We start from the raw sequence: 12,979 nt of genomic DNA, 5'->3' as shown, positions 1-12,979 counted from the left end.
AAAAACCTTATTGTATAGAACTTCTGGCGCATAACTAAACTTATGGTGGTTTATTACATTGTTCTTTATGAAGTTTTATGCAAATAGCATTTAATAAAAAACCAATTTTGGAGACATAAGTAGAATCTCTTAAATGTTGTAAATAGCCCACAAATTATTAGTATCTTACGTTCTCAATATTTATTTTACAAATTTATGATGTATTTTGTTACACATAGATTTCTTGCTTAACTAGACTACTAAAATATCCAGCAATACATATTTCCCATGTTAGTGGCAATACATGTCTTGACAAGGATGTTAAATACATGCTTTTGGTAGTACCTGTTAAATGTTATATGGGACTTTAATCATACTTCTCAAATGCCAGTACCAGAATTTCTATTTAATAGATCTCTACCAGTATGCTGTTTTGCAGTTTTAATCCATTAAAAAAAACAAAACACCAGAACAAAACAGGGCCCTTAAAACTTAGCTAGTCTAAAATAAGAAGTGCTCTGAGTATAAAAGATCTAAAAGAATTTGTATTTCAAGAAATTTAAAATCTCATTAATTTTAATGTTATACATTGAAATTACATATTGATTATATTGGGTTAAGTAAAGTGTTAAATTAATAATGCCTGTTTATCTTATTTTTTGTAATGTTGATACTAGAAAATAAAATTACATGTGTAGTTTGTAAGATACTGTTTAATATTGCTCTGTCACTCCAAACAGTGGTTCTAAAATTATCTGTGACTATCTAGTTCTCAGTCATAACACATACTTAGTAAATCCCTTAAAAAGAAATTTATGTTTTGAGAATAAGATATTTATTACTTTAATATAAATGAAGACTTTCCGTGAAGATAATTTTGTTAAGATTCTACTATTCAGACAGGACTGTTGTGTCATAGAATCTTCTCTGGGATTACTTCCTGTAAACTTCTTCTGTCCCTGATGGTTTATCCTTTGCTCTGCTTCTGAAACCATGGCTTCTTTTTTCTTCACTAGATGTTCCCTTTGATTGGAGGGGTTTGGGGAAGTGGCAGCTTTGATGCTTGTGAATTATGTAGATTAGTTGTTTGTAAATGGGGGCTGTCTTTAATGGAAAAGAATAGTGTTGATTCTTATACTACAATATTGATGAATAAAGCATATCGTGATCTCAGTAATCAATCTCTTCATTGATTGCCAGGCAATTGGTTGTCATTCTATTTGAAAGGCGTTAGTAGGATTTTTTTTTTTCTACCATTTTGAAATTATGCTCACTAATCTTTCTTCTGACATTTAGGAGTAACATTGCACCAACATCTTTTTACTTCCTTCATGTCTGTATCTGCATATTTAAAATAGATGTCTTGTGGGCAGCATGTTATTGGGCCTTGCTTTTTTTTTTTTTTAAATCCAGTCTGACACAATTTGTCTTGGTGTGTTTAGGCCAACAACCTTTTTAAAAAATAAAGGATCAAATTAGTAATTAGAAAAATGAAATTTTTTGGTGGGAAATACTTGTGTCATGCAACCATTTCTATTAGTGTAGCATGAGAGCAATATACAAATAATGGCTATGTCTTTATTTTAAGAAACCTTTCTTTATAAAAGTAGGTAGTAGACAAATTTGACTCAAGAACTCTTAGTTTGCCAAACCTACTTTAGACCTCTTACACAGCAGTGTACTCCCCATTTCTGTCTTCTATTTTTTTGTGCTGTTGTCATACATTTTACTTTTATATTATTTTATTTAAAAATCCCATTGGAGATAGATTTTGCAAACTTTAGTGTTTAAACCATTAGCAACCCTTGCTGTTAAAATTTATCATAGTAAATGAACTTGTCCTGGTTTATAGGAAAGGTAAACATAGAGACAGTAAGCAAAAAAGCATTAGCTTAATAAAGCCAGAGAGCAAGAAGAGATACCTGCCATGTAAGATTTAACCCCATCTTTACCATTTAGATTTTTTCTTTGCTCATTAGTATAAAAATTATTACTTTAAATATGCTTATTCATATATTATATAGTAGAAATTGAAGCCAGATATTCTGGTCTTCATCTGACAAACTGAAGATTCTCATCTAATTCTTACATTCTGGATTCTTGGGTGTGCATTTCATTTTGAATTTTTTTTTAAAGATTGATTGATTGATTGATTGATTGATTGATTACAAGCACTGGGTACAGTCAGAAGCGCAGGAGCGTGAGAGAATTCACCAGAGCCAGAGCGGGGAACAGAACAGGCAGACTGACGGAAGAAATACACTGCTTAGGGGAGCAGCGGGCACAGCAGGAGAGGTCTGACGAGTCATGTGGGACCCTCGCCGGTGGCCAGGGATAGAACCTGCACTGCAGAGGCTGCGGGCAGCTTCGCAGCCCAGCACTCAGCCGCTGCCCCACCAAGGGAGGCCCTCATTTTGAATTTTTTAAGCAACAAAATAATTGGTGACTTAAGATTCCTGGGTATATAGATAAACCCTTGATCTCTCATGGTTTATTAGTATGTTTGCTCTTCTTAGACATAAGCTTTGTTGATTTTTTTCTTAAGAAATACACAGTATAAGTAATTTATTTACTATTTACAATTAGCCAGATTTCCTTCAAGAATTTTTTTTTTTTGTAGTACTTATGTGGTAGTAATCGAAAAGACAACATATTTATCGATCCAGGATACCAGACATTTGAACAAGAATTGAATAAAATACTCCGAAGTTGGCAACCAAGCATACTTCCAGATGGTAATGCTCTTTTACATAAATGTTGCTAACTTGCTACTGGGGTTTTTATTTTTATGGAAAGTATATTTAAAATTATCAGGGAATAATTTCAATAAGCATATTTTTCAGAGCACTTATTCGTGAACTATCTGTTCTTTTGTTGAATTAGAAATGTGACTTATGAAGATAACTCATTTATGAAGAACTTTGTAATGAATGTGATTACTGTTTCTGGAGTGAGACACTGGGTATTTGTTTCTTAAGCCCGCTAGTGGAGAGTCTAATGTAAATTTCTCTTAAAAAATCAGTTTTTTGGGTATGGAAATCATCACCTATTTTTTCAGGAATCCTACAGATTTAAATTTCTTTGTGTACTGAGAAATGTGGAAGAACAGAAGTAAAAATATAGTCCCTTACACCAGAGATGCTAATTCCATAGTCTGGTGTGTTCTCTAGCCTCTCTTTTGCTAATAGATAATTCTGCATAAGTAATTCAGAAATTCATTACAGTTCACCTGGTGTGACTGGAGAATTGGAATAGATTTGTTCTTAAATTAACTTTGTTCTAGATGGTTAAATGAAAACTGTATTATTATTTTTGTTTTAAAATATTTTTCTCTATTTAAGGGTCAATATTTTCTCGAGTTGAAGAAGATTATCTCTGGAGGATAAAACAATTAGGATCACACTCTCCAATAGCTCTTCTGAATACCCTGTTCTACTTTAACACTAAGTATTTTGGCCTGAAAACAGTGGAACAACACTTAAGACTTTCCTTTGGCACTGTGTTTAGGCATTGGAAAAAAAATCCTTTAACAATGGAAAACAAAGCATGTCTTCGATACCAAGTGTCTTCCTTATGTGGAACAGATAATGAAGGTAGTGTGCAGCAGATTCTCATTTTGGCATTATCTATGACAGAGCTAACCAAACTTTACCTTACTAAAGACCACCAGGGTCATTTGTTAAGAACCTAAGGACTGTCATTTTCATAAAATAACATGGCCTATATCTTCTTAAAATATCTCAGTTCATTTTGTTTGAAAAATTTTAAATTTCCAGATGCCACATTGTAGAATTCTGAAGGATACTTACTCCCAGTCTTTGGTATTACAAATGGCACGCATGAATAGAGTGAATATCTTATCTCAAGATTGGTCTTAGGAAATTTATGCAATTTTTATTTTCTAAGATAAAATTACTACTGGGAAAAGAAAACATGAAGATGATGAGCCAGTATTTGAACAAATTGAAAACACAGCCAATCCTTCTAGATGTCCTGTGAAAATGTTTGAATGCTACTTGTCTAAAAGGTAAATATTAATGATATTTAATTTTTTAAATGTTAGTATAAGTTAGTTGGCTTTAATTTAACATTGCCAAGAGATAGCTTTTTCTTAGGGATCATTTTTCAGATTTCTCTCTTCCACTTGTTATCTGAGTTCATTCAGCTTTTTTGGCCCCATTATTACAAAATATTTCATATTTTTTAAGATTCAAGCATATGTTAAATAACTCATTACTATTGAAATTACTACTGCTATTGATGTCTTTTATATTATATAGTAGTTCCAGTGACTGGTAAGGGGCACAAACCTTTTCTGTAAAGGATAAATAGTACAAATATTTTAGACTTTTTGGGGTGTGTGTGTGTATAGACTTTTTGGTGTATATATATAATATATATTTCAGACTTTTTGGTGTGTATATATATAGAATCGCTGTCCCAACTACTCAGTTCTGTTGTAACTAGAAAACAACCATATACTGTAATGGGCATGGCTGTGCGACAGTAAAATTTTATAAAAATAAGTGATGGACTGTGGTTTGCCAACTCTGGTGAAGAGAGAGGTATGTTAAAGTTAGGATGATAGATGGAGTTGAAAATGAAGTATTTATAGTTAAGAGAAAACAGTCCTTTAATAAGGTCTGAGAGATATTAATTAGTGTTTTAAAAGTACTTTATTTTTCAATATCTATATACTGGTTTTTCCACACTCTGACACCAATAATCATTAAAAAAAATTATAGCCAATGAAATGTTTAGAGACCATAGATTATTTTATGCTTGTCTATCATTTAATTTTCAAAAGGTTAGCATAAACTCAATGAATTTTCTAATGTAAAGTTTTATAAATTATATTTAGGTCTACATGTTAGCTCTCAAAACTCATAAAAATGATAATGTAATATTTCTGACAGTATCAGGATCTTCCAGTAGTAGTAACTGTTAGGTGAAATCCTTATCAGTATTATTTTTTGTGGTATTTAAAAAATGTTAAGGTTTCTGTTGTATAATGTTGTTAAGTGTTTATGTGCTAATGTGTTTTATCAAGTATAACACATTTTTCTATCTCTCAAACTGGGATACTTATTATAATTGATGCATATTTAAAAATACTTGTTTAGTGGTGACATTAAAATAATGATTAAAATATTTCTATTGATGGTATCTTGGAATCAGTGAAATGCAGTGTTTAAATTATGATGGGGAAAATACTGTACAGAAATTAACTTTCAGAATATCCTAACGGAATATTTAATGTAGTCTATCAGACATGTGGTCTGGACACATAATGTTGTTAGTCATAGTGTAATTCTAGAAGAAAAGTTGTGGGGAATTTTGTGTATATACATGAAATTGATTCTCTCTCCTTTTTCCCAAGTCCACAGAATCTTAATCAGAGAATGGATGTTTTTTATTTGCAACCAGAATGCTCTAGTTCTACAGATAGCCCTGTCTGGTACACATCTACATCACTGGACCGAAACACCTTGGAAAATATGCTTGTACGGGTTCTTTTAGTAAAAGATATTTATGATAAAGACAATTATGAACTGGATGAAGACACAGACTAAAAAGGAACATTTCAGAAGCAAGCAGGATAAAAACAGCATTAGATAGTCATGCTGCTAGGTCTTTATTATGGAAAACATTTCAAGTTTACTCCTTCTGTTTTGAGTTTTGTAGCAGTGTACCCACACTGGGTATTACCATGTAAATAATCTGTGAGTGAAAGTTGCCATTATTCTATGTAGTGGTTTTAGGATACTTAACGAATACGTTCAAATTCTTTTTTTATTATTATTTATTTGATTAGGTATGTTTGTAACTTTTTACATTACAAAATATGAATGAGAATGTGCCATGTATAATTTTTTTCTTGTAGTAAGAAGAAGCATCCATCTTGCACAACTCTACTGTTGCAAAGCTTCCTTGAAAGGGAGCTCTTTTACTGGATTCTTGAACCAGATGGTTGTGTATGGGTAGCACTACTAAAAGTTTAGAACTTGCAGTGTCTTTCAGAATTTTTAAAATAAACTGTAAACTAATAGGCTGGGTTTTTTTTTGTTTTGTTTTGGGTGGGGTGGGGTGGTGCTTTGTTTTGTTTTAGGTTTTAGTTACTGAAGCCTTACAAGGTTATATAGAGAGATACCATCTTCTGTACCAAAAATAGACAAGAGAATGCTGTCAATATTGGTGTACTGTAATGTGAATCTATACTGGTAAAAATAACTTTTTATTCCCCTTATTAAAACCTTAGTGTCCTTTTCTCATTTGTGGCTTTCTGCATCACCCCCATCAATTTTATATGTGTGTGTGTGTATGTATATGTATACATACATGTGCATATACACATACATATATAATAATTATAAGTTCAAAACATGATTATTGAGACATTTTCCTTGTAAAAATGTCTGATGAAATTATAAAATTTTGTTTTTTACGCCAATCATAACCAACTGAAATTCTCTTCATTTGTAAAAGTTGATTCCCCTCCTTTCCCCCATTAATAATGATCAGATCACATTGCAACATCCTAGTAGTACTCTTAACTTTACAATTTTGTTTGAGTTCTTGTGCCTGCCCACAAATATGCTAATTCATACATTGGAGAAAAAATATTTTTAGAAATGCCACTTCTGAGATAGTTACAGAAAATTAAGTTAGTCTAAATAAGGTGGTATCACATTGCTATTAAGATTACCAGTGTAGTAATTCTGATATATGGGATTACTGAAGAATAGAAAAAGAAATTGATGGATAAAGTATATCTCAGAGGAAATCATATTTGACATTAGGCTGTTTGGCTTTTAAAATTTAATTACTTCTTATAGAAGATTGCATTTAAAAAACTTCATATTTCTGTTTTTATCCATTCAGACCTTTTCTTTTAGAATGAGGAAAGTTTACTTAAAAATCCTATTTTCTAAAGACTGAGCAGAGTGCTAGCGGCAAATTATTAAGAAATCTTATGACTGACTCAACATAGCATGTGTGTAACCATATTTTTTTCTTCTAATTCCTAAACCAACCACAGTGGCAGTTTTGGTTTTTAATTGTTGGGAGGAAATTGGCTATTTTCCATAGTGGTTAGGGCAAGGTCTACACATTCTTTCTTCCTTAGGATAAATGTTAGCGTTCAAAAAAATTTTTTCTCAATCATAATTGGAAAATTTTACAAGAGTAATTACTATATATTTAAGCAATAATTATCAGAAATATTTTTGGCATCAGAGTTACTTTATAATGGTCTAACTTGTTTTACAAATTTGAATAACTTTTCTATCTTAATTTTATCGGTTGATTGGTAATGAGATTGTCAGTAGCAAATCTGGTATTGCTTTACTAAAATTGGTTGTTCATTGTCTATTTAATGAAGAAAAGTAGGTAACATACTTAAAATATATAATACAAAAAGTTTCCTCATACTTACCTTTTTCCAAAACTATTTCATGAAGTATTTTTCCTTTAAATGCATATTGTTGATTAAAAGGTGGTTAATCTCAACCATCTTTTATTCTTAAGAGTGGTGCTATATTGCATCAAGAGCAATAAAGTTTCTCCTTAATGTCATTTAATGTATATTTGATCAAATGCCACACATTTCTGCCATTTTACTACTTATTAAGCACCTTGTCTTGCTATTTACATTTCCTTCCTTTATTGTATATTTTAGCTTTTCTAAATAGAAATGTTGACATATTTTTTAACTTGACATGATTGAGGATTTAGTGTTCTTGTCTTTGTCTTGATTGCAATCCAAGGATTGATTAACTTGATTCTCAGGGGGAAAAGAAAAAAAAAAAAAACACTATTTTATAAGAATTGTTTGTTCTGTGAAACTTATTTCACCTAGAATATATTTCATTGGTTCCTGGACCCTCCTTAGTTTGTGTGGTCATAGCCGACTGCTGAGAAAAAGGAAAGTGAAATGATAGCAGTTTATTTTTGCTTCTTGGTGATTCTGATTATAGCATCCTGTAAATATAACTTTATTGTCTTTAGGTGTCTATTGGAGATGCTATATCTTTCTGTCCTCAAAAAGATTTTGCCATTAAAAATGAACCAATGAAAAAGTTTCTACCCATATTGAGAAAAATGAATTTCCCATGCAAATTGAACTTTATTAACATAATGATAATTTTAGGCTTTTAACTGTATTAGGTAATATAAGCCATTAAAGGATTTTTCTAGGCAAGAAACTAATTTTTTTTTCTTTTTTTGGAGCCATAAAAATACTTTTGTTTAAATAGTAGTTTATGTTTTCTTGTTTTATTACACTGAGTAGTTACTGGTATGTTAAGTATATTAATATAAGAAAAGGATGCATAGTTACTATGCATTCAAACTTTTGTCACTTCTTCTAATGGAATTTCACTTTGTCCTGGGCAGTTGTGATTTGGGAAGGGGCAACTTATTTATAAACAGTATTAAGGATTACAGCAACAGAGAAGTCATAAAATTTCAAATTTTTTATTTGCATTACTCGACTGTGGGTCTGTTTAATCTGAGATCTTAACTATTTAGCATTTTAAAATCACTATAAAAATTCACAAAATTCACAAAATTTTATTTTGCCAGTTATTCCCAAAATGTATTGTTAAACATGTCATTTAATTATAAATTAAGATTCACTGTAGGATAATCTCCTTGTTCCTCTCAAACAAAATAGCCATAAAAATGTACAAGAAAATATTTTTAAAGAATAAATTTCTTTAATGTTATTACTTTTGGATTTTCCCCTTAATAAGCCCCTTATTCATTTTTAGTGAAGTTCTGTGAATTTTAGTTATTCCATTCTACTGTGTTCTCAGGATTAGGTCCTTTTTAATCCTGTTACATAGTTTTGAGTACTTTTGTTGTTTTCTCTGCATATAGCATACTCAAATATGATACTACTAACAACATTTAGAAGTTTCTATCCAGAACAGATTAGCTGCATCAGTCTGTGTCTAGGATTAGAAACACCTAAAGTAGTGTTCCAATTTGTATTATTATTTTTCCTTTACCTAAAATCTAAATGTTAAGTATTTCGCATTTTGAAATCACTATAAAAAAGTCACTATAAAAGATGTTATGATGTTACGATTTCTGCCTTATAATGAACTGGACAAGAAAAAGTTGTGCCTAAAATCTGGGCAGATAATGTCCTAATTAATAACTGAGTTAAGCTGATGAAGTTAGGCCTTTTGAGGAAAAAGAACCAAAGAGAAGCTAAAATTTAATTTGTAAATAAAGTATTAAGAGTAGCGCCAAAGACAAGACCTCAATATGGGTCCACCAGAGGAAGTCATTGTATCAATGAATGAGGACAGCCTATTTCCTACTGTAGTGCAGGGAAAAGAACAACTATAGATCTTTCTGGGATTTTGGACTAGGTACTTGGCTTCACTATCTTTATCTGTGAAACGAAAGCATTGCCTTGATGTCTGACAATGGAGTTTCACATTTATCATGGTTAATATTAAGAGACTAAGTAATTAATGTATAGATTTATGTTTGGATCCTTGTGATTTACTTAGAAACACATTTTCTTAGTGGAAAGAGATATTTTCTGAAAAAGCCTTAACACAGCATCAGACCTAATTTTTTAAGTCCTATTTAGATAACTCCTCAGAAGTAAATACATGAACGAAAATATATTATCACAAGACTTAAACAACACATCTTTGTTATATATTTTCTCTTTGCCAAAAAACTGCCAACCATGGCAGTTAGGGAGGAAGTAAAAAATAAAAGATTAAGATATCAGTCTTCCTGGGGCAGGGGGTGGGGTGTGAGAGTAAATTTAACTCCTATGAACATAGATACATTCATGGTTGTTTATAATAGAGAAGATTGTCAACAGTCAGAAATACCAGTAAGCTAATTAAGGTCTAGAGTATCGTTCATAGAATTAATGCCACCCTGTGATTATATAAAACATAAGATTCCTCTAACCTTCTGGGCATTGCTTTTAACTCTGCTAATGTCATTAGAGCAATTTCTGATTTTTTTAATGGTGTCTTTTTGATGGCATTGTACCTCATCTCTGGTTTTCAGCTCAAAATATTACAAGGGGAGTTAACAAATAACAACCAACAGGGTAGGTAGAGTATTTTCAGCATGCATTAGAGAAAATTCTAAAAGGTATTAAGTGCACTGAATCAAGGTGAGTAATTCAACTCTTTGGTTATAAAGTATGGATGGAATGTACAAGGTTCTGCATATTAGATTTTTTTAAAAACTTTACTAAAATGAATTTTTTCATAGCAATTGCTTTTGAAAATAGGATCTCAAATATTTTCTAAGTCACAGTGTGTTACTCTTACCCCTATAAACAAGATAACATGTCTCCATTTTCAATTCACATTTTAATTCTAAATTGATGTCGGGAGATGACATCTTGCATATACAGCACAAAATTTTAATTGCCTTTATTGTCTTTATTCATGCTTCTGTAAGTATACTGTGATCCTAAATCAAAACACCTCGCTGGACCCTGGGGCAGCACCCTTTTAATCAAGCTATTTCTACAGCAATAAATCAGACTATTTGGGAGGGGGGGTTTCAGAATTGCTGATAAGGAGTTGCAGCCTGTATAAGAAAACCAATGTCAAACCTAGTATTTTCCTTCTTACAAAGTATCAAGTATTTTTCTTTTTCTGATTGCTTAGTTTTGGTAGAGGTAACTGAAGGCATTCTATAAAGTTTGCATATTGAATTTAAAGAAATAATAGGCACAAATGTAAATGGTTCTAAAACCATTATTGAATTCTAAAACTTAAGTATAACTGCTTTTACTTTTACCTCAATATTAATAGCATAAGAATTCAACATAAATATATCTCTTTATGAATAGCTGCAGTCATATCGTGGAGCCAATCATTTATTCATTCAACAAATAGACTATTCTCTTTGGTACACTAAGCCAGGTGCTGGGAACACAATAGGATATAAAACCCAGTTTCTCCTTTCAAAAGCTTGGTCGAGTTGAGAAGAAATGAATGTGTGATGGAATGTCACAAATTGAGACTTAGGTCTTAGTGAGTACAATAAAGGCCTTAGTGAACACAATCACTTCTATTATGAAGTAATTAAATGAGTATTTCAGGTAAAACAATTTAAATATTGTACTCTGAGCCCAATTCAAGTCTTCTGACTTCAATTCCAGATTTTCTTTATTGTACCAACCTGTGCCCCCTTCTGGAAAGGGAAAGTTGCCAATTGCTTTTAGGATGCAGAGATAGATGCAAACTGAAACAACAGCAGTAAATGTCTACCACATTGAGAAAACTAACAGTTGCTAGTGCTTTTCAATTCAGTTTTTAAGCAGGCGTAGCTCCAAGTGAAGAATATATTTCAGAAGGATGCAAATTCATGGAGAAGGGAAAGTTCCCGGCACATATTAGGTGTTAATAAGTATTTGTTGAATGAATGAATGATTATTAGTACTTCCAGATTGAAGAACTTTTGTATCCATGGAATCATGGCTAATTTTTGGTGTGCCTTTGAAAACTTGTGTTTATGTGTATGTGTGTCTGATTTGCGACGCTTTGAATTCCTTTAGCCTTCCATTTTTGAGGGCCAAAGGGATTGGGTACAGGGCTTGATTTGTGTTAGTATTCAACATATAAACACTTAAAAATAATTTGTAAAGTTTATTAAATGCAGATCTCTGACCTATGCACTCAAGATTGACTTAGTAGTTCTGTGGTGGGTCCCAAGAGAGCTTTTCTAATACCTAGGTTAAAAACTCAAAAGACTGGCAGGCAGAAATTGGCCCACAAACAACTTTGAAAAGTTAATGAAGTAGAACATAATACGGGTATCTTCCTCATGAAAGATTTTTATACTTGTGTTTTGGTTGGCGGGGGTAAAATGCATTTTTTATGCTTTTCAGTGAAAGTTTGAAAACCTTCCCCTAAAAATTACGCTAAGACATTACACATCTGTGGAAGAGTTTATTAGTCTTAGCCTCTCATTTTGTTTTCATGTACCACTATTTTATCTACATTGAGCACTGGAGAAGTAGTGAAATATGGAGACATGCTTTTCATCTTGCCATAAGTGGCTAGCCAAAACTAATTTAGTAGAGTGTTCAAGATAGACCTGTTTCTCTGCCTGTTTTCCATATGTTTAAGGCTTTTTGATTTTTTTTTTTTTTTTTGCAAGAGTAGTTACTAAAATGCTTCCCGTGTGACAACCATGAAGTATTATCCTTAATTTTAAGACAGTCAATTCCTCGGGTTACATAACTCATAAGTGGCAGAGCTGTGATCAAATTTGGGTTCTCATGGGAAGGTCATGTGTGCATCTTAACCCATTTGTTGTTCACTTATTGTAGTTTTTTCAGTGTAGCCTTCATCCCATGAACTGTTTTTCTTTTTTTTTTTTTTTTAATTTTCTTTTCATTTATGTATTTTTTACATCATTGTTCATTTTTAAACAGTTTGCTTCCCCCCCACCCCCAGGGGTGCACCTGAGCACCATCACCACAGTCCCCTGTGCTCTTTCCTCCCTCTCTGATACCTCTCCCTCCTCTCCTGCAGGATGTCTCAGGTTTATAATTGTCTTTCTGTTTTTGTTTTGTTGTGTTTTGTATTATTTTTCCCCCTGATGTCCTATTTTATTCCCCTATAGTCCTCCTGTAGGTGAAACCATCTGATATTTTTCTTTTTCCTTCTGACTTATTTCACTGAGCATAATTCCTTCTAGCTCCATCCATGTTGCTACAAATGGCATTAGTTTATCTTTTTTGATTGCCGAATTGCATACCATTGTGTATATATACACCACATCTTCCTGATCCAGTCATCTATTTTGGGGCATCTGGGTTGTTTCCAGGTTTTATTATAAATAGTGCTGCAGTAAACATAGGGGTACAGGTGTTCTTTTGAGTCACTGCTTTTGTGTCCTTTGGGTAGATCCCTAGAGTGCAATTGCTGGGTCATATGGTAGCTCCATTTTTAGTAGACTGAGGAACCTCCAGATAGCTTTCCGTAGTGGTGGGCCCAGT

At 32.3% G+C, this 12,979-nt stretch overlaps 1 protein-coding gene across 2 annotated transcripts in view; it reads left to right on the top strand.

Annotated features, from left to right (window-relative positions):
- The window catches only part of ZMYM2 (zinc finger MYM-type containing 2), a 125,804-nt gene extending 119,558 nt beyond the window's left edge, over window positions 1-6,246 (top strand). For both annotated transcript variants that reach the window (XM_037527367.2, XM_037527366.2), the window contains 4 exons: window positions 2,600-2,714; window positions 3,321-3,572; window positions 3,886-4,006; window positions 5,360-6,246. In XM_037527367.2, the coding sequence (XP_037383264.1) occupies window positions 2,600-2,714; window positions 3,321-3,572; window positions 3,886-4,006; window positions 5,360-5,552 (681 nt within the window). In that variant the 3' untranslated portion in view covers window positions 5,553-6,246. The remainder of the gene's footprint in view (window positions 1-2,599; window positions 2,715-3,320; window positions 3,573-3,885; window positions 4,007-5,359) is intronic.
- The last annotated feature ends 6,733 nt before the right edge of the window (window positions 6,247-12,979 follow it).

The sequence above is a fragment of the Talpa occidentalis genome, unplaced genomic scaffold (assembly GCF_014898055.3).
Source record: "Talpa occidentalis isolate TD23 unplaced genomic scaffold, MPIMG_talOcc4v2.1 talOcc4.5, whole genome shotgun sequence".
NCBI classification, from domain to species: Eukaryota; Metazoa; Chordata; class Mammalia; order Eulipotyphla; family Talpidae; genus Talpa; species Talpa occidentalis.
This window is presented reverse-complemented; position numbering and strand designations above follow the sequence as displayed.